The sequence below is a fragment of the Lissotriton vulgaris genome, chromosome 1_1, assembly GCF_964263255.1.
Source record: "Lissotriton vulgaris chromosome 1_1, aLisVul1.2, whole genome shotgun sequence".
Taxonomy (NCBI): Eukaryota; Metazoa; Chordata; class Amphibia; order Caudata; family Salamandridae; genus Lissotriton; species Lissotriton vulgaris.
In genome coordinates this window covers 1,014,128,106-1,014,150,402 of record NC_141685.1, presented here as the reverse complement: position 1 = coordinate 1,014,150,402, position 22,297 = coordinate 1,014,128,106, and the positions used below count along the sequence as shown (strand labels likewise).

General features: G+C 51.3%; 1 protein-coding gene across 4 annotated transcripts in view; it reads left to right on the top strand.

Annotated features, from left to right (window-relative positions):
- The window catches only part of DSN1 (DSN1 component of MIS12 kinetochore complex), a 341,302-nt gene that overhangs the window by 121,178 nt on the left and 197,827 nt on the right, over positions 1-22,297 (top strand). For all 4 annotated transcript variants that reach the window (XM_086961432.1, XM_086961414.1, XM_086961423.1 and 1 more), the window contains one exon: positions 1,217-1,289. In XM_086961432.1, the coding sequence (XP_086817558.1) occupies positions 1,217-1,289 (73 nt within the window). The remainder of the gene's footprint in view (positions 1-1,216; positions 1,290-22,297) is intronic.

The following is a 22,297-nucleotide window of genomic DNA, read 5'->3' as shown; positions in this document are numbered from 1 at the left end:
CCAGGTCTCATGATGGCAGGGTGTGTAGCAGATGGTGGCTGTGAGGGGACTGCTAAACGCCGTGAGTGAGCTCCACTTATGTTCTACTCGCAGAGCAGGGCTGATACGCGGCCTAGTGTCGGAGAGGCACAAGTCCCACCAGCCTAACGCCACCGGCCCGTGCCTCTTTCTGGGCATATCTGCAGGTTGTCTGGCAGTGGGCTGCGCACTAACACTACATCAGTTTAGACTGAGTTCAGGCTGGGGCGTTGGGCGGGATTAGGCTGTCTCGTGCAGGAGGGCAGCTGAAGCAGATGACAACCGGTAAAGTCAAGAAAAATTTGCAGGCTGCAGCTGGATCCGATGTACTCCAGAAAAGGTTACGCCGCTGGTGCAGTTTAAAGTTAGCCTTGAATTGCTGGGGGAGGGGGCGGGGCGGGCTCTTACAGAGGGCGGCGCGGACTCACCCCTAATGGCCCGAGGCCCTGGTGCTGATGAAGCTGCTGCAGCCAATGCTGCTGGGCTGGTGAGAAAGTAGCTAACCGGACCAGCACAACCCCGTTGCGCACCCTCCCCTCTCCCGTTTAGCTCTGTTTCTGCAATCTCCTCCCGGCTGACTGCCGGCATCTGCTCTCGGTGTTGCTGCTCCACCTTTCCGAAACCAGCCTTCTAATCTGGTGAGAGTTGAAACACTCTATGCTATGTGGAATTATGTGATGCTGTGGTGTTTACCACAGAAATGTGGATTTAACACTTATGCCTCATAATTTGCCAGATAATATGCAGATTTCTATAGGAATGCAGTTTCCAGCTCAAATGGATCAAACAAATACTAATGGAAAATGTGCCATACTCGGCTGCAAAATTTTCCTTATTTTGCCTCTTAATGTAGATAACCCTGCCTTATAATTTGGTCCTCTATTGCTATGTTGCTTAGTCGCCCTGACATTGGTAAAGCTCTCAGGGTGGTTTGTAGTCACTAGTATGATGAAAGCTATATTATGAAATATCTTACGTGTGCATGCGAAATATGATTTGTTTATACTAATGCATTTTGTGTTATAAAAAAAATCCACAAATGAAATTTGTGATATCGGAGAAAGAGAGAAAAATATTTTTTTTCTCCGCAAATGGGGGCCTATTTGTTTTGTCCTTTTGCATCCATTCATACCCCCAAATCAAGACTGCACTACTTGCTTTGCGAATATTTCTTCTTTTTTGTCATTTTTTATTTTAGTTCTCAATTCAGAAGCTGCAGGAGTCTTTGAAAAAAGCCGATGGTTTCAGCCCCCAGGATTTTAAATCAAAAGGTAAGATTGTGCAAGTGTTCATTTGTGTGACTAGCAATGGTGTTACTAAGGAGGTGAATCAGCAACAGTGTTGCACCACTGTTGTTTAACGGAACAGTAATCTAATCTAGTGAGCTTTGTGTGGAGTGAGAGAGAATATTTAATGGTATCCTCTTTGGCAAATGACGCTTTATGTGGCTTGAAGGCCAGAAGTGGTCAACATCCGTCCCTCTTGTCCGGGATTAAAGTAAAAACAGGAGGTTTGTACTAGTAACCAACGGAATCAGTTGGAGGAAGTCGCCATCGTCAACAAGAACAGCATCAGGGTCTCGACCAGCACTGACGACACTCAGCACCACCGAACACATGCATTTCCAGATCCACCCAGACCCTAACACCACCCTCAGAGGCACCCTCGTCTACAGACCCCCCGGACCCCGACCCCAGTTCAGCGACTCCATCGCCGACTTCATCAGCACGCACGCCCTGACCTCCACCGTCTACATCCTCCTCGGAGACCTGAACTTTCACCTGAAGAACAACAACAACAGCAACTCCACCACCCTGATCGACAACCTCGGACTGAGGCAGCGCGTCACAACACCTACCCATTCCGCCACACACACTCGACCCAGTCTTCTCCTCAAGCTCCCACGTCTCCTTCAGCCACACCACCGAACTCCTCTGGACCGACCACCGGTGCATCCACTTCACCATCCAGAAACCCACCACACACCACCGCACCCAACAGATCCCCGCAGCTGCTGGAGCAAAATCACTGAAGACCAACTACACGCAAACCTCGCTCTCAGCCCACCCACTGGCCCCTCCAACACAGACGATGCTGCCTGCAACCTCAGACACTGGATCGAGGACTGCGCCAACACCCTCGCCCCGATGAAGAAACCCACCCACTGAGACACCAGCCAGAGAGCTAGCTGGTTCACTCCAGAACTCCTAGCCTCCAAGGGAACCTGCCAGAAACTAGAGCAGAAACGGCACAATGAAAAGACACGGACAGCCTCGCAGCCCACAAGGACTTTAGCGCCGAGACACCATTTTTGGTATTTGAGCACTCTATAAATGTCATTATCATTATCATTATCAAAGACTCCATCCCAAACACCATCACCTCATCAGGTCTGCCAAGAGGACCTCCTTCAAAGACCGCCTCAACAAAAACGCACACAACTGCAAGGAGCTCTTCAACATCGTAAAGGAACTCTCCAACCCCAGCTCCAACACCAACGACATCCCGCCGTCACAAGCCCTGTGCGATTCCCTCGCCAGCTTTCTCCCCTGCAAGATCGCTGACATCCACAACAGCTTCAACACCCAGACAGCCCCAACAGACATCAACACTCCAGACTCTCTGCACACCATCGACCACACCCCCCTGCCAGCCTGGGCCAAGGTGAACATCGATGACCCCATCAAGACCATAAGTACAATCCACTCCGGCTCCCCGTCAGACCCATTCCCGCACCACATCTTCAACAAAGCCAGCTGCTCCATCGCACCTCACCTGTGCTACATCATCAGTCTCTCCTTCGAGACCGCGACCTTCCCAGAGAGCTGGAAACATGCCGAGATCAACGCCCTACTCAAAAAACCCAAGGCGGACCCGAGAGATCTCAAGAACTTCCGGCCCATCTTCCTGCTCCCGTTCCCAGCCAAGGTCATCAAAAAGATCGTCAACAGACAGCTATACCAATACATCGAAGAAAGCCGCATCCTGCACTCATCCCAGTCAGGGTTCCGCTGCAACCACAGCACAGACACTGCCCTCATCGCCGCCACCGACGACATCAGGACCCTCCTGGACAACCGTGAGACCGCAGCCCTCATTCTCCTGGACCTCTCCGCCGCCTTCGACACTGTATGCCACTGCACACTACGCACACACCTCCACGACGCAGGGATAGGAGACAAGGTCCTGGAATGGACCACCTCCTTCCTTTCCGGCAGAACCCAGAGCGTCCGCCTCCCCCCATTCCGATCCGAAGCCTCCAAGATCATCTGCATCTTACCCCAGGGATCATCCTTCAGCCCAACACTGATCAACATCTACATGGCCCCGCTTGCACATGTCGCCCGACAGCACAACCTCAACATAATCTCCTACGGAGACGACCCTCAACTGACCCTCACCAAGGATCCCCTCACTGCCAAATCCAACCTCCACGAAGGAATGAAGGCCATCGCCGACTGGATGAATATCAGCCGACTGAAGCTGAACACGGACAAGACGGAGGTCCTCTTCCTCGGCTCCAACCCCTCAGCCTGGGACGACTCCTGGTGGCCAACGGCACTGGGGGCAGCCCCGCACCCACCGACCACGCACGCATCCCGGGAGTCATCCTCAACTCAACACTCTCCATGAGCAAGCAAGTCAACGCAGTCTCCTCCTGCTGCAACACCTTCCGCATGCTCCGCAAGATCTACAGGTGGATCCCGACAGATACAAGAACAGTCACCCAGGCCCTTGTCAGTAGCAGACTAGACTAAGGAAACGCCCTCTACCAGGGGAGCCCCGTCCAAGCTCTTCAAACGACTGCAACACATTTAAAACGCCTCTGCAGCCTAATCCTCACGTACCACCCTACAGCCACATCACCCCCCCACCTGAGAAACCTGCACTGGCTCCCCGTCAACAAGAGGATTTCCTTCAAGCTCCTCATCCACGTACACAAGGCACTCCACAAGACCAGCCCAACCTACCTCAACAGATGACTTTTCTTCTACATCCCCAATGCCAGCTCCGCTCCACCGACCTCGCCACAGTCCCTTCCATCTGAAGAACAACTACCGGCGGCAGAACCTTCTCCCACCTCGCCGCAAAGACCTGGAACACCCTCCCACTGATCCTACGACAGACCCAAGACCTGCTGACCTTCAGGAGGCTACTCAAGACCTGGCTGTTTGACCAGTAGCGCCCCCCTTTTCCCCAGCGCCTTGAGACCCTCACGGGTAAGTAGTGTGCTCTGCAAGTTCTTGATTGATTGAGTAAGGACGACCTGTGTGCTTCCCTGCTTTATCATGTGCTCCTAGGCAAATCGCTTTATCTCTTAGTGTTTCCGTTCCATCTGATAAAAAAAAGTTAAGACCATACTTTACAAAAGAACAATTATTTATCCATGTGTTCATTGACAGATTCTACAGGATGTTCCATCACAAATGAGCTGCCATTTTTAGGTCGAGCCTGGAGTCCGTGCGCATTCGCTGCTCTGCGAAACTTGTTATAGTGGAGTAGAAAATAGAAGCCCCGCCCACTCTCTGCCCATATTTGCCATTGGCTTGTGTTAGACCTGGCACCATTGGCGTGGGTCTCCCTTCCATTTTTGCTGTTGCCTCATGTGTTTTTGCTAGTGTTAGATGCTTTGGGCAGTGTGCCACTGCTATCCAGTGCCACAGTGCAAGTGCCCCCTACTGTAAATTGATGTACTAATCAGTGGTTCCATGTTTGGCTCTTTGGTTTACTTGTCAGACCCTAGTCTAGTGCACTGGTGTGCCAGGGCGTGTAATCCAAATGCTGCTGGTGGGCTTGCAGCACTGGTTGTGCCACCCACAGAAGCAGCCTTGTAAAATGTGTCTAAGGTCTGCCATTGCAGAGCCTGCGTGCAGGCTGGTACTGGCATGCTGACTGGGCAAGTGCACCCACTTCCCAGTCCCTAAACCTTCCCTATTCTTCATATCCGTCACCCCTATGGTAGGCCCAAGAGGAGGGTTCATTGTAAGTATAAGGTAGGACAAGCCCTGATGTGTGTGGCAAGTCCTAATAGTGAATTACAACCATTTTTCGTTTTTCATTATTGCAAGGCTACCTGTTCTCCATAGGCCAGAAAGGGCTGTTAGAATTGTTACAGTTTATAATCCCAACAGGCTCAGAGAACATGGTAGAAATTAGAGTTTAGTATGCCTGAACTCAGAATGATAGAATACATCTTTTAGTGAAGTTGATTTTAACATTGTGTTTGACAATACCACTTTTAGAAAGTAGGTATTTTCTTGTCTAACTATCCAAGCCTGCCTCTGCTAGGCTGTGTATTCCTTGTCTGGAGTTTTAGTGACAGGGCTGGAGGATTCCAGGGGACAGGGTGAGTCAGCCCAGTGGGGAATAGAGAGATCTGCATCTAGATGGGAGGGAGGAGTTGCACCTGGGACCTGAATAGGGCTGTGCCTTCCCTCCACAATGACCGCTTTTAGTAAAGTTTATTTTAATATTCTGTGTTTGCAAATACCACTTTTAGAAAGTAGGTGTTTGTTTGTCTAACCATTCAAACCTGCCTCTGCTAGGATGTGTATTCCTATGTCTGGTTTCTGTGAGTGGCAGGGCTGGGGAATTCCAGGAGACAGGCTGAGTCACCCAGTGTTGAATAGAGAGATCTGCATCTTGATGGGAGGGAGGAGTGCACCTGAACTCTGAATAGGGCTGTGCCTGCCTTCCACAATGCTGGCTCCACCCCCTGGGGAGCGGCGGGTGTCTCTGCCCTGCACACAGAATTGTGGAGTCCTGTCAATAAAGTGCTCCAGGACTGCACTTGCCTTCCACAATGCTGGCTCCACCTCCTGTGGGGCGCCTGATGTGCATGCCCTGCACTGTGAAAGGAAAGGAGAAGTCTGGTAAACAGAGTGCTTCAGAACTGGTTTGGACTGGGCAAAGGCCCCTCTTCCCTCAGAGAACACATGATTTCTGGGTATAAGTATTGGGACCCTGATCCCATGAAATTAGATAACTTTTGGATTACAAGAAGAAACCTTTACTGAGGAGAGGAACCTGAAGAAACTGAGGAGAGACTATTCCCAAGCTGAAGTGCTGCTTGGGGGATTGCCTGCAGTGGTTGCCTTACTGCCAAAGGAAGGAGAAAGGAACTTTGTAACTTTGTTTTCAACTTGTGAAGGATCTCCAAGGGCTTGGAAAAGAGTTTGCCTCCTGCTGAAGTCTCAGGGACAACAGACTTCACTCCCCATAGTTCTTTTGGAAGTGCCTGCTGCTGTTTTGGGCCTTCTGAGCAACTGCGTGTGGCAAGAGTCTGGAAGCGCGACTCAACAAGAAGTGTGTCGCCGTTGCTGTGCCTGCCGTCGCAACTCCGGAGAAAGGAGGGTGTCGCTGCTGGAACTGTCGCACTGCACCGCATCAGAGAGAGGCGTGCAGCAATGACCAGGAAGCGTGTCGCCGCTGCTGCCGTCGCAACTCCGAAGGAGGGTGTCACCGCTGGAGCTGTCGCACTGCACCGCATCAGGAGAAGAATCTCGCAAAGAGGTCGGAGCGTGTCGCAGTCATTGTGCCTGCCGTTGCAACTCCGGGGAAGGAGGGTGTCGCCGCTGGAACTGTCGCACTGCACCGCATCGATCAAGAGCACCTCGCATCCCCGAGAAGCGCGCTGCCGTCTGAGCTGCTGTCTTCGCATCTTGGATGTCGCTGCTGTAATTGTCGCATCGAGCGGAAGCTTCACGCATCGTGGAGAAGAGCATCGCCGCTGGAGCTGTTGCCGTCTCATCGTAAGGGTGTCGCCGCTGCAGTCCACGCATCGAACTGAGAGCTTCTTGCATCCCGAGAAGCATGCCGCATCTGGAAGATCTTCACGTCTTTATTTCTTTGTATCTGAACTTTGCCGCATTTCCCATTGCTGTGACATTGCTTGTCTTGGAAGCGCAACGCAACTTAAGGTATATTGACGCAGAGTGTCACATCTAAGAACTGAACTGAACTAAGCTTAATCTACCATCTTAAAGTAATCATAGTGTGTATTATATAGTGGAGAAGTGTGGCTCACTGGTTAGAGGAGGCAGACCTGGAAGCAGAGGTCAGCCCGGGACCAGGGTTCAATTCCCGGCTCGGCGGGGTCTTGAGTCCTAAAATGCCCATGGACTCGACAATTCTCGCTCCGGTGCCTTCTCGATTCACGGGTTCACACTCTGCGACTCTGGGCAATAGCTTGCTTAATCTCCACAACGGCCCCTCGCGGCGGGATGCCTGGCTTTCACCTTGCGGATACCCTGCCGGGGTTATCTCACAGGGGAATACCAGGACGGGTTCCCTAAGCAAGCGCTTAGAAACCGCTCTGTGATTTGCGCTATATAAATTCCTGTACATTTACATTAACATTTACATTGTCGTTTGTCTTGTGGTAACTCTATATAAAGTCTACTTATTTTTTATATAAAACTTGTGTGGTGTCCATTTGTAGTGTTGTCACTGGGTTACTGCATGTGGTCACAACTGCTTAACTTACAACTCCTCTGAAATAAGCCTTGACTGCTCGCGCCACGCAGCCTAGAGGGTGAGCAGGGGTTATTATAGGTTTAAATCTTTTTATTTGAAATCTGCACCTGGAAAACAAGTTATTCAATGCAATTGTTACATAGCCATCATCAGTCATAAACGTGGGATGGGTTATGAGAATTCTTAACAGAGTGAGCATAGTAGTCTAGGATCTTCCTAACCCACAGCAAGATGGAAAGACATGAGGTGTTACGTAATGCCAACCAGGCGAAAGGCCCCCCCCCACCCCCCAATCTCCCCTTGCCCTTCCTTCCCCTCACCCTCCCGTCCAGTGCTCGAAACTGTCCCTCTCCGCTTCCTCTCGCCAAATCCTGTTGTATACTTCCTCTGTCCCTCCCTCATGAGGCCCCCCTTTCTGGACCAGTGAGTCTCAACAAGCGGAGATACCTTGGGCAGGTAAGTTCTCTGAATTCAGTAACCAATAGTGAGTGGAACGGCTGCCAAAGCTCTTCATATTGATCTATATCCCCGGCAAGAGTAAGCAACATCTTCTCCATCCCCAGTACACACCACTGTTGATGAAGCCAACCTGTAGTTTAGGGGACCGTGGTGGTGTGCCAGTGTATTAGGATATTTTGTATAGCGCCAGATGGCTATGTCAGGGGGTTAGGAAGTCCAAGTATAATGTAGGCAGGAAAGCGTGGGAGTTCAGTGTGAAAGTGTGTGTCAATGTTGTCTATCACTTGTGTCCAGTACGGCTGTACCAGGGGACAGTCCCACAGGATATGCAGTAGTGTGCCTATGTGGCCACAGCCCCTCCAGCAGTTTTTATCCTTGCTACGGTCCATCTCACTTATTCGTTCAGGGGTGTAGTACCAGTATGTGGTGATCTTAGTTAGTGTCTCTGTAAGTCCGGTGTGGTATGCTGAATGGCGTGCCCTGTATGAAATCTGGTCCCATTCTTTGTGGCTCAGGGTTCTGCCCAGCTCACGCTCCCAACGTTCCCTGCCCGGGTTATAAAGGTGAGCTGATTGCGGTTGAAGGAATTTGTAAAGATCAGATATTAATTTGGTATCCGTGGTGCGGGATAGAAGCCATCTCTCATATGGCTGAAGGCGCCTGTCTGCCATCTCCCTCACTTGTGGTTGGAGTGCCCAGTGGCGGACCTGGAGGTAGCGCATCCGCTCTGTCTCGGGGAGATTGTATTCCTGTCTAAAGAGTGGGAAGGAGAGCACACCCTCCGGGCTATAGATGTGACCGAGGCAACGACATCCCGCCGATCGCCAATGGGCGTAAGCTCACTTGGCCACGCCCGGAGTGAAGTCCGGGTTACCGACCAGGGGCGTGAGCGGCGAGGGAAAGGTGGTGAGTTCATGTGTAGTGTTAGTGGCATCCCACACTTGTAGTGGAAATCTTGTGATGAATGAAGCGTAAAGGTTAGCCGGTCGGGCGGCTTTGCTGAGGAAGGGGGATTTCCTGAAGTGGGCGCCCTGCCACGGCTTGGTCCTGGAATAGCCAGTGTTTTTCCGTCTCCCACTTGCTCCATTCCACCAGATAGCGTAGCTGTGCTGCCTGGAAGTACTTGTGCAGATCTGGTTTTCCCAATCCCCCTGCTTCAGGAGCCAAAGTGGTCAGTGCCCTTTTCATTCTCGGTTTCCGACCCTGCCAGACGAAGCAGGCGAGGTCAGTCTGCGTTTGCCGAATTCCTCCTGCAGGCGGCTGGAGCTGTAGTGCTCGGAAGAGGTACAGGATTTGGGGTAAAATGGTAATTTTGACCACTGCTATCCTGCCCAACCAAGAGAGGGGGAGGTTTCTCCAACGACCCAGATCTTCGCGAATTTTCTTTTGAAGCGCATTATAGTGGACTGCTGTCATTGTGGGGAGTGTGGGGGTCAGCTGGATCCCCAGATAAGGCACCGCGTCCGTCGCCCATTGGATGGAAAAGAGGGTCTGCAGGTATTTCTTGGTAGGGGGTCTCAGAGATAGGTCGAGGGCCATTGATTTGTCAGTATTCATTTTAAATTCGGCTACCGCCGCAAAAGCATCTATTTCCGCCATGCATGCCGGCAGGGCTGTCTAGGGGCTGCGAAGTGTAAGTAAGACGTCGTCTGCATAGAGGCTAATGGTGTGTGTATATCCACCAAACTGTATCCCTGTCGCTGTTTCGTTTTGGTGTATCCTCTGAGCAAATGGCTCCATATAAAAGCAAAGAGCAGAGGCGACAGTGGGCATCCCTGCCTCGTGCCTCTCTCGATGTCAAAGCTCTGTGAGCTATAGCCGTTTACTCGGACCACTGCTGTAGGGGATTTATAACAGTTAAAAATGAGAGTGCAGAATTTCTCTCAGATGCCAATTTTCTACAGGACCATCTCTAGGTATGGCCAGTGGACTCGGTCGAATGCCTTCTCAGCGTCCACCGCTGGCATCATATACTCCCCGGGAATTCGGGAGGTCTTTTCTACTAGGTGTGTAACCCTTGGTATGATCTACTGTTTGGCGGTCCGCAATGAATCCCGCCTGATCCGGGTCTGGTAGGTGGGGGCCCAATCGTGCCGCCAGGATGCTCGTGTATAATTTGAGGTCTACGTTTAGTAGCGAGATCGGCCTGTATGATCCACACTTGGTTCTGTCTTTCCCAGGTTTTGGGATGACTGAGAGGGATGCACGCAGAAGGTCATGGGGAATGGCACCGGGTTCCGAGAAAGTATTAAAAAGATGGGTGAGAATCGGGGCTAGTGTTGTGCAGAATGACTTGTAAAAAAGGGCCGTGAAGCCATCCGGCCCCGGGGCCTTCCCCGGTTTGAGTTTGGATATGGCAGAGATCACCTCCTCAATGCGGATATCCTTGTCAAGGTGTTCCGCCTGGGAGGGCGCTAGGGAGGATAGTGTGACTGAGTCCAGATATGCAGCCGCTGCCTGGATGTCTAGAGGATCACTAGTATAAAGAGTCGCATAGAATTTTCGAAATGTTTCCGTGATCTCCGCGTCTTCCGTGACCGTAGCCCCATCTGGGCAGGAGAGTTCTTTCACTACCTGTTGTTGGCGCATTATTCTGAGCCTGTTTGCCAATAACCGGCCACATCTATCCCCTCCCGTGTAGTAGGCATGTCGCAGCCGTAAGGCTGCGTATTCCGCCCGATCCATATCTAGTGCTGACAGGAGGTGTCTGGTCAGTTTAAGTTGTTTCCTTATTCTAGGAGCCCCTGTTCCTTGATGTATGCGCTCCAATTCCCGCACCTTCTGTGTAAGCTCGTCCTGTTTGTTTTGTCTGTCTTTATTCTCTGCTGAGGAGAGGGCTATAAATTCTCCTCGAATCACCGCCTTTAAGGCCGCCCATTGTGTCGCCCGTGTCGTGTCATCGTTAGCGTTGTGTAACTGATAGTCGTGAATAACGTCCTGAATGCGTTTTATAACATCTTTTCTATGCAAAAGAGTGTCCCGGAGTCGCCAGACCCTGGGGGGAATTGAGGCAGGTGGTAAGGCGAGGGTGGTGGTGACTGGCGCGTGGTCTGAGAGTGAAAGCACCCCTATCTCCGTTTAGGTGGATAGAGCGCAAACTGGGCTAGTAGCCAAGAGGTGATCCAGTCTGGCATAGGTTTTGTGAGTGTTAGAATAGTAAGAGTATTCTCTGTCGTGTGGGTGTGTGCGGTGCCAGAGGTCGTGGAGGTCAAGCTCTGTTAATCAGTCTGTGCAGTTGGTGGAGAATGCACCAGTTTGGGGAGTAGGTTGTGCTGACCTATCTATTACCGTGTCAAACACCATATTGAGGTCCCCCCCCCAGTATGATGTGTCTGTCCGGCGTGTCAGTGACGTCAGTGAGGGCTGAGTGCAGAAAGCGTTCCAGGACTGTAGAAGGACCCGATTGTAAACACTAGACCACCTAAGGCAAAGCGGTACACTAACAATCTCCCCTTTTGTTCTGCACATTTATGTAGAACCTCCCCTCTGAATGTCCGTGCCACTAAGATCGCCACCCCTGCTGTCTTATTAGGGCCCGAAGAGAAGAGTTGAGTTGGGAACTTTCGGGAGCAGAGTCTATGACAATCGCGAGCCACCAGATGGGTTTCTTGTAGCAAACAGATGTCTGCTTGGGAGTTTTCTAGTAGGGACAAAATGGCACGTCGTTTGACAGGGTTGTTTAGACCTCGCACATTCAAGGTTAAGATCTTAAGGGTTGTAGGCGGCATGATGACCGTTGGAAACAGACCTGCTAATCCTCACACCCGGAGGGATGCCGGACGTTGGTTTGAGGCCCAGACTATTGTGAATAGGACGGAGCACTGGACAACCCACCCTCTCTCCCACCCTTCCCCCATCCCGGCCAACCCCCCCACCCACCTTCCCCCAATTTCTTACCCCAACATCAACCACTCCACCCCCCCCCCCCCCCCACCCACCCACTCCCTCCCACCAGTCCCTCCCAGAACAACCCGCAAAGAACTGCTACTCATAGTTTTTGGCCTGCCGGAACAGCGTTCAGGTCCGTAGAGTGTCAATGTGGAGGGTAACGTGGCGGCAGCTCACTCAGCGGCTCCCCCGCCCTTCCCCCCCTACAGAACTATAGTATAGAGGCACATCCCCTGTTAATAACACCTTACAGTTTGGTCGCTGTGTTGTCAACCACCTCTTGTATCGCCGCCTCTCGTTCCTGAGCAGCCGTGGTGGGATCAGGCCTCGGGAGAGACCTGGGGGACCGCCGCCGTCGCACAGTCTGCCACCCATCTCCGGAGCGTCGTGTGGGCCCGTCCTGTGATTTACTTGGGGAGGCTTCTCTAGATCCAGCTTCCTCTGGCATTTCAATGCCCAGCAACGCACAAGTGTCTCGGAGAGATCTGAGTTGATGCAATGACCCCTTCCATTTGAAAATGAGGCGGAATGGGTGGCCCCAGGAATATGGCACTCCGTTGTCCTTTAGAAAGTTCGTGGAAACTCTGAAGGCCTTAACTTTCTGCATGGTAATGGCAGAGAGATCCTGGAAGAGGGCCACAGTGTCCCCCCTAAAATGGATTGGATGTTTCGATCGAGCCTCTCTCAAAATGCGTTCCTTCAGTGCAAAATCGGGGAGGAAGGCCAGTATGTCCGGAGGGGGGGGGCGGTGCTCGTCGCGCCAGTCCGACTCTGTGTGCGCGGTCAATACGAATGTCAAACTCACCGGAGTCCCCAAGGATCTCTCAGAACAGCTCCTGTAGTTAGTTGACCACGCTGTTCCCCTCGGATTTTAATGGGACTCCCTCCGGACCCGTATGTTGTTCCTCCGAGAGCGGTTCTCAAGGTCTTCAGAGTGCGTTTGTAGGTCCACCTGCTGTTCCTGAAGACGGATGATCTCCTGCTGTAGCCGTTCTACCTCCTTGCTGCGGGTCTGGTCCGCTTCTTCCACCGCCGCCACGCGCTCCCCAGGTCGTCTACATCCCGGCGGAGCTCCCGTTGCTCCCCTGCCAGTTCCTGCTTCAGAGCTTGAAAGTCGTCCCTCAGGGTATTAAAAAGGGAGGCTAGGAACGCTTTTGTGATGAGGGCAGACTCGTCATCCTGGCCTTGGGGGCTGACCGGTGTCTTTGGGGGCGGCGTCACTTGAGCCTTCTCTCCTTTCGGAGCGCTTTTGTTGAGCATGTCCACAATGTTGCGGGAACCTTTGTGTCCCGCGGTAGCCATGTCGCAGGCGTTGTCGAGGGCAGAGCACGTTAGGCCTGTGGGTCGAAGCCGGGGTCTGAAGATTTGTTATGCTCGAGCCACCGGGGGCCCTCTAGTGTTCCAGCCCGTTCCGGAGGGCCGAGAGCCAGTCAGTGCCAATCCGGGCCCGCTGTGCCCCCAAGGTCGCTGGGCAGGTGCCCTGGTGCACAAGCTGAACTTCAAGGTGCAGAGTTGTGGGGGCTCCCTGCTCGGGTCCTTTGCGTTGCGACAGGCTCAGTCGTTAAGTAGGGGAGTAAGTCCGCCGGGGGGTGAGTCTCCCCAGATGAGACCGCCAGTGTGCACAGTGACAGCCCTCAGGCTCTGCGTCGCGAGGCGAGCTGTTGGACCCACGCCCCTGCCCTGCCCGAAAACTTGGCTCACTGGCCTGCTGGCCCCGGTATGAGAGTCCTGGTGTAGCTGCTCCTCGGGCAGAAGTTGTGGAATGTGATGGCGGGGAATGCCTGCGGTAGGTAAAAGGCGGTGGCGAAGTCCCTTCCCCAGGTCGGGCCCCGTCGAAAGAAGGCGCGTTGCTCCCTGTGATGGTTGCCCCTCCTCCTCACCTCCGGTGCACAGGTATCAGGCCGGTCGGGGGGCTCAGCGGACCCCCTAGAACCGACAGATGCGTTGCAGAGCTCTGACTCCCTCCTCTTCCCGGTAGGCCCCGAAGCCTGGTCCTCAATTTCCACGCCTCCCCCAGGCCAGTCCCGGTTTCAGTTTGCGCGCTTCCCACTGGCAGCTCACCTCTGGGTCGGCGCTTCCTCGTCTTGTGCTCTGTGTGCTGTGGGAGGCTTCGAGGCGGGTCAACTGCTATTTCAGGCACCTGCGTGGGCGCCCGACAGCTCCGGACAGGCCCAGACCAGGGCCTCAATTTTCGCGGCAGGCACTCCGGTGTAACGGCCGTTCCCGCGGTCTCAGGGCATCCGGTACAGGACAGCGCCAGGGCGGTAGCCCCATCAGGCAATAGCAGGGCGATGGTTGCAGGCGAGGGGAAGCTTCTAATTCCAGGTGCTTTCGTGGGTGTCCCGTCAGCTCCGGACAGGCCCAAGACCAGGGCCTCAATTTTCGCGGCCTCCCGCCCACCTCTCGAGGCTTCCTCCGTCTCTATCCCGGCAGGTCCCGCCAGGTCCCCTCGGGCTCCGGAGAAGGGTTATCCTCAGAGCCCCCGCATTCGCCAGCTGTGGCAGTGTTTCAGCCTAGTCTGTACAGGCTCCCCCCAGGGCACTACCGCCAAACGAGCGCACCCGGGCCTCTATCCCTCGGGCAAGCCGCAATCACTCCAGCGTAGTGGCGGTCTCAGCAGCCCCAGGATGGCCGGTGCAGGTCGAAACCGGAGCAGGGGTCTCACCGGACAGCAGCAAGGCGTAGGTAGGGGGGATGTTTCTGCTGATATGTGGGGGCTAACGGGGTTCAGTGCCGGGGAGCCTCCGATCGGACGTCTGGTTAGTCCGCCATCTTGGCCACGCCCCGCATGGGTTATTTTAGAAGTATAATCCTCTTGTCCTGACTGGAGGAGAGGGTCCCTATTTGTTACAAGTACCTACCTATGCCAACTAGAGACCCCCAAATCGAACAGCTTGTCATTGTTTTTCCTAAATGCAGGCTTCTGATTAGTAAATAGGCTTGTTAGTCTATCTTTAGTACCGCCTTGTCTTCATTTTTACCTTCCATGGCAACTTTCCCTTTTAATTCAGTTGTTACACGGTACCTGTAATTTAGTCTTTAAGTACTATTTTCTTTATCGTGTTTCTCTTTCTGCAGGTGCTTACATTCAGTCTGTGGTGCCTTCTCTACAACCCCGCCCTCCGTCCGTACCTTCTTTAACCCTCTCCTCTGTGCCTTCTTTACCCCCGCCCTCCCTCCCGTTATCCATGCCTTCTTTATGATGTTGTGTTGTCCGTGCCTCCCCCCCACCCTCCATCCCGTTTTCCGTGATGCCTGCCTTACCCCTGCCCGCCCTCTCCCTCCCTCCCTCCCTCCCGTTGTCGGTGGTGCCTTCCTGTTGGCTATGCCAATGTTTTTTATTTTTTTTATTTGTTTTTCTCACATGTAACACTGTACGTTTCTTACAGTCAGCCTACCTCAAAAATTCTACAGTAAAAGCAAGCAACAGGTATGCGCCCTCTGGGAAACAGAGCTGACATCTTATTCACGACGCGTTCTTTATTACAGAGCGGTAGAGTCACAAAGCAGGGCATGTTACCATTTTGTATGGCATTGATACAGATAGTTTCCGGGTCCATTCTTACCGGAAAGGCAGATGTGTCTGATGCGCAGTGGTGATTGTCCGTCAATGAAACTTTAGAGCTTAGGCTTTTTCAATGCTTTTAGCACAAAGTACTGAGAGCAGTGCACCCGCTGCCACCCTCTGTACGGAGCAGTGTTTGTTACCTAGTTACAGAAGAAAGCACAATAGTGCAGTGCTCCGAGGGAATTGAGGGGCTTCGGTCAGTGTGAGAAGGAGCCGGACGTCCACCCGATAAGACCATTCACGATGCAGAGACAAACTAACAAAGGTTCGTAAGAAGCTCAGAGAGTTAACGTCCTTCTGCCCCTTTCCCCTGCAGGACGAGGAATGCCCTCTTCCTAGCCACAGCCACGACGCTACGTGAGGACCAGGGGCGGAGTCAGTTGCAGAAATGGAGATCCCGGAAGACGCTGAGGTGTGCACGTTTGAGAGACGGGAAACAGAGAGACCAGAACAAAGCACCCCGAAAGAGCCAGGACGAGAAGCAGACGGGCTGACCTGGACCCGAGGACGAGAAGCAGACGTGTCGGTTTCGGACCCAGGACGAGAAGCATACTAGGCACCCCAATGACGTGAGGAGAGAGAAGACGCCGAGCGGGAGCAGTGGACGGAAGATTGGGGGACACCCCCTGAGGACGCTACAATGCCGCCGTAGCTCAGGAGAGCTGCGGTACATGGAGCGGGGCAGAGGTCACAGATATTTGGGAAGGGAGGCGGTGGAGAGTCCTTTTGACTTAAAGGGCACGGGCGGTGGCGGTGTTTCTTTCTTTATCACCATTTTGTCACTTCCCCTCAGGTTTTCGCCCACACCCTGAGTTCCTTATCTAGAGCAAACCCCAGGAACCTTACCGATTGCACAAAGGCTGAGTGGAAGTCATTCTCCTGATAAAAGGAGGGGGACGAGATAAACCAAACCCCGGCGAACTAATAGACCAACTTTTTTTGTTTTTTTGTTCCTTTTACGGTTTCTTTACTTTTTTATCTTCCCTCAGTCCGGACGATACCTGCCAGTGGTCACGCCGGACTACTTTCCTTGACCCTTTTCCCCCCTTCTGTTTCATTGCTCATGTTCTACTTTCTCTTATTGTATCCACGGTGGCGGCATGGTTCACACTACATGTGTCCTGCCTTAAAACAGGACAGCCGCATCTAACCGCATCTTTCTCCTTTTGTCTACCCGGGGCGGTATCACCATCCATCGGAGAAGAAGACGAGGAAAAGCCACAACCAACAAATCTCCCGGGCAGTGACAACAGCGGTTTTCTTTTCCCAATCATCACACCGTGTACAGTTACAGTCCTAATTCTACTTTCTTTATGTTCTGACAATAAATGCAGCCATCATTCAACAGCCTATACGACCTCCTCGCTTTATTTTCCTCCCATCTCTCTCACAATCAGATGACCGTTTTTTTGATTTGGGGATTTTCAAAGAACATGGCAGATGGCCGCAATACATCAACAGGCTGTAAAGACAAGTATTTGCAATGCAATAGGTCTCGCATTTACGCAAGTTTAAACTATTTGCATTGTAAATGACAATGTGTTTTACTTAGGTTTGAAAAACCAAAACATAAATAAAAGGCAATGTCCTTTACAATGCCAGTAGCTCATACTCTTGTAAATGCAAGACTTTTTTCATTGCAAATGCTTCTTGTATCCTTCTGTTGAGTCGCCTCATTGGGGTGCAACTTGAATCCCTATCAAATGAGCTTGATTCCCTTGGGCTCGGACGTCGGAACAGACACACGTGCCCCTATTTCTACATTCTGTCCATCAACTGTGTTTTTTGCAATTTTCACCCCGAGTGTGCTGGGTATACTCAGACGTGAGTCCCAGGCTCTCTCCACCACTGGAGTAAAGCTATCCAGGCTGATGAAGGCTGATAGCCAGAAACCGGTCCGTGGATGCTTGATTCCGGTCTGGGAAAGACATGGCTTGGTAGTTCGGACTGGACTGTTCCCAGGAGGCACAGGGTCAAAGCTGATTTGCATATAGCCAGTGTCTAACCCAGGGTGGTGTGGAGTGCAAAAAAACGATGGATTTAGGCCCAGATCCGTGTACTGGGGTGAATGTATGACATTGTTCTACATTCTGTCCATCAACTTTGTTTTTTGCAATTTTCACCCCGAGTGTGCTGGGTATACTCAGACGTGAGTCCCAGGCTCTCCACACCACTGGAGTCAAGCTATCCAGGCTGATGAAGGCTGATAGCCAGAAACCGTTCCTTGGATGCTTGATGCCGGTCTGGGAAAGACATGGCTTGGTAGTTCGGACTGGACTGTTCCCAGGAGGCACAGGGTCAGAGCTGATTTGCATATAGCCAGTGTCTAACCCAGGGTGGTGTGAAGTGCAAAAAAACGATGGATTTAGGCCCAGATCCTTGTACTGGGGTGAATGTATGACATTGTTCTACATTCTGTCCATCAACTGTGTTTTTTGCAATTTTCAAACTGATGAATGTACAGAGGTTTTATTGGCAATGAAAGAAAAAGAAGCTCTTTAAATGCAAAATCCCTTCTTTTGATATACGGTGGAAACAAGAAGTTGGAAACTGCATTGTTTTGCTATTGCTTCTTTAAGGATAAGTTATTTCTTCTGTAATTTTTGTGATAAACTCTGCAGTTTGGCCTTCCTGAAGGGCTTTATCAGCTCTTGTACAGAACACTGGATAACTACCCTGCCGCAGGCTATTGTTGGTTGTAAATTTTGTTGTAGTATTTGTAAAGCCCTTACTTCCCCTATGTGTTTTGCTGAAGGGGTTACCCGCACGGGTAGTGCAGTACACTATCTGTTTTTGTTTAGAGCGCTATAATCCTGATTATAAGAGACTTCATACTAATGATCTACAGCACCGCATAAGCTTGGTGTGGTACACCTTTTTGAGTATCTCTACACTCCAGTGGATCACTTGTCTAGCTAGGACAAGGCTAACCTGCATTCTTAATTGTTTGTTTTTGGGCCAGTGCGCTTTGTTTATTATTCAGGGAAATTTCACCTTTTCAGTTTTTAAACTATGATTTACAAGAGTGTTGAGTGTGGGTTCATGAGGGCCGTAAGCTTGTTAGAATTTCGGGGTAAACACTAACCACGTGAACAATTTCTATTCAGATTAGTGGTCGTAAATTTATTTTATGTAGATACTGTGAAAACTGGCATGCATTTGACATATCTCAATTAAAAATGTGAGTTCTAAATAGGAAGTAAGTCTTACGATTAGCACCCTAAAATACCACTTTTTTTAAAGGCAATACTGTCTTCCACTAACTCTTAAAGCCTGCGCTATGTTTTACAGCACATATCTTGCTTCAAATGTCTTATTGACTGCATCTTAGAACAACCACAGGATACAATCATTAACTGACATAATTTGCATGTTTTCTATCTCTTTCTGAATGTTCACCACTTGCACAATGGCAATGTTTTTTAATGCAGGTGGTTATATACCGATGTCCTCTTTAAAACAAAAAGTAAATGTTCAACTACAATACACATAGACCCAGTTTGTCATTCTCATGCTTGTGCAGCGCCGGACTGGCCGTAGCGGGTCCTGGGCGTTTCTCCAGGAGGATGGGAGGGGAGGGGCAGGGGGAGGGGGAGTTGGCCATGGGGGACTGGTTTTGCAGCAGTGCTGCAATATTGGCCCCCATTAACAAAAGTGGGAGTGGTACTTTTTACTAGCCCCCGCTCCTAGGGGCGGTCGAGCAGAAATCAGCCAGGGCTGGTTGCTGTTCCCAGTCCGACCCTGTGCCTCTAGGTCTTCTGGAGGTGGTGACCTCGAGTGCTAAGCGCCCCAGGGACTGCGCCTTCCACGCCCATTGCTTTCATCTTGTCGGCCCAGTTCGGCAGCTTTTACCAGTCCGCAGCCACTTCACTGCTTACTGCTCCATCCATCTGCTCAGTTCCTGGTTTTGCTGTCAACCCCAAGCTTACATGTGTCCTCGGCTCCGGCCACCAAATTGATGTTTGGCCCCACTCTCCGAGTTCAGTCTGTCAGATTTCAGGTGTAAGGGCTGAGTCCTGAACCCTTTCCCAGTTTGAGCAGACTATTGCCTCTGTTTTGGAGGCCCGGGTGACACCAATCACCTGCTACTATCTGGCCCTTCAAGAGCGAGGAGCCTGCTAGTCTCCTGCAGCTGGGATTCAGTGCGATAGACCAGTGCACAATGTAGGTTCACCAGCTGAACGGTTGACCTGGGGCAACGTTCTCAGGTACAGACAGTGGGGTTATGGTGGGACATATGGTGTGGGTGAGCTGTGGTGTGTGGTGGCACAGGCAGAGATGTTGTACAGGGTAAAAGGCAGCTTTGAGTGGCTGATATGCTGTTCTCCATCGCAATCAACTTCACATGATGGCAGCTGCCCAGTTATTCAAAGCTGGCAAATTTTTGATCCATCATTTCCTACTGTATTAACCACCTTCCAGCTGTTGATTTCGAGGGGAGGCTCCTGGCGAATACCATCTATTCTTTACGCCACCATGAAAACAAGTCGGAAGGAAAAAACAAGGGGAACCCTACTTACTCAGGAACCAGGGCATATACTTTATATCGAAAACAGCAGTTCCAGTGGAGTCATACATTTACTTACAATAGTCAACAAAAAGCATAGTAGCAATATCAATATGAGGGTTAATGGGGATGCTAGAGAGAGAGGGAAGGCTCATGACACCAGGCTTGTATGACAAGTAGATTTGTATTATTTTTTCAAAAGTAATAACATATCAAATATACAAAAATGAATTATTAACAGAGCGAAGTGTCCCAAGTGTATCCGAAGAACCAAAGAACAGTTAAGTGACAGTAGGTGAAGATATTTATAAAGGTTTCAAAACAATTATATTCTCAAGAAAAGCGACCATTCTCGTGATGTGGACAGTACAATGTTACAGCGACTCTATACAATCATAAGCGCTGTCTGAGTGGTTTGCTTCCATAAATCGTCAACAGCGTTTCGACCAGACTGAGCATAAGGGTCTCGTCAGGAGCAAGAGTGTGGGGAACATCTAAGGGATAAGAACAAGAGGTGTCATAAGGACTGGACCACATACTGATAAAGGATAACAATATGGAAGGCTCGAAGGAAGTAAGTACTTAAGTTCCACAATGCTCAATCACGTGTGGTGAGGTGTGCCAACCTTGTGTGTGAAAAACCAGAGAGTAAAAGCGTTTACTCACAGTGAACCCAGCAGGGTTCTGTACAGCCTTGCGGAGCCGGGGGGAAACAAGAAGGCATGATAATGAGATGGGGAACAATGTGAAATAAAAAGAGGCTGGAAGAGCAGTTGACCGGTTGTTTTACTTACCACGGGCGGTGGTGAGTGAGCAACTGATAGGGAGATTAAGGATTCGCTGGAATGTTGGTCTTGGTGAGGTGCACCACAGGGGCGGTGAAATGTTCTGGTGGGTAACCGACTGGATAGTCGTTTTTTCGCTCATTCGCTAGGTGAAGTGCGCGGCCCACAATGGGGCAGAAGAAACCAAGGATGATGCCTGGGAAAAAGGAGTTTAATGTATCCGATCCGGTGTGCGGCATGGGACAGGCGGGGGTGGGATCCTTTGGAGTCCGCTAGATAGCGTGAGACTGTCTGCCAGGATCCGACTGCTTGAGTATGGATTAGCACACTCGTACGGCTTACACAAGGGAATTACTGTGTAGCCTGTATTACCTGCCCAGGAAAAAAAAAGAGCTACACGCTCGATCTTCCAGTGGGGAGTGGGGGAGTTGTGGAGGGAAGATGGCACTGATGTTATGGAAAAGTATGTGGATTTGGAAACCAGGGTGCACATGCGAGGGGCGTGAGTTGTGTGTGGCAAAATGTACGGCCATGGTATTACACGAACCACAGTGAGGGGCACTTAAGCACATGAAGGCTGACAAATTTAAACCATTTACATTTTGTAGTTGCCTAGTCGGGCATGTTGAGTATACAGAGTGCCTGGAGGCAGAACAACGCAATACATACATAGTATGGGCAAGGAAGACACACAGAGCAGGGGGCGGAGACACGGGAAGAGGCGGCAGGTGTGCTCGATGGGACACGCACAGCCTGGTGGGCCTCGCAGTCCCGTCCCCCTGCAGCAGCAACTCCCCCACGCAGCTTCCAATGCCCAACGGGGCTCCAGGCAGGCAGCAACAACACGGGTCAGAGTCTCCTCGGCGAGCGGCTCCCGCGAAGCGGGGGCCGCGAGGAGTTATCAGCGGCAGCACAGAGCAGGGGGCAGAGACACGGGAAGAGGCGGCAGGTGTGCTCGATGGGACACGCACAGCCTGGTGGGCCTCGCAGTCCCGTCCTCCTGCAGCAGCAACTCCCCTACGCAGCTTCCAATGCCCAACGGGGCTCCAGGCAGGCAGCAACAACACGGGTCAGAGTCTCCTCGGCGAGCGGTCTCTCATTTCATTGCAAAAAAAAATCACACAGCTGATGAGATCAAATGGCAGATTATTGATATTGCGAAAATCCCAGAGAGAGGTGGTGACATCACACAAATACTTCAGCGTCGTGAATGTCATTGGATTGATAGTATTGACTCAATCAATAACGGTCTAAATTCTGCTGAAGAATGGCGAGGTTTTGTTGTCACCTTACGATAACATCACGCCTCACCATTCTCACAATGTGTCTTCCAGTTAACTAACTGTATCCCAAAAGAGTGCTCTGTGCAGCATATTCCAACCGGCTCTCTCATTCTACCTGTATATCCATAGCAAGTCTAATGATGAATTCTTTTACTCCGTGTAGCATGTTCCAACTAGCATTTTTATTATTCCTGCGTATCCATTGCACCCTCAATGAGGTATTCCTTTTGTGTCTGTTTTTTCGAACAAAAAATAAACCATGTGTCGAATACTATGTATGTATTGCATTGTTCTGCCTCCAGGCACTCTGTGT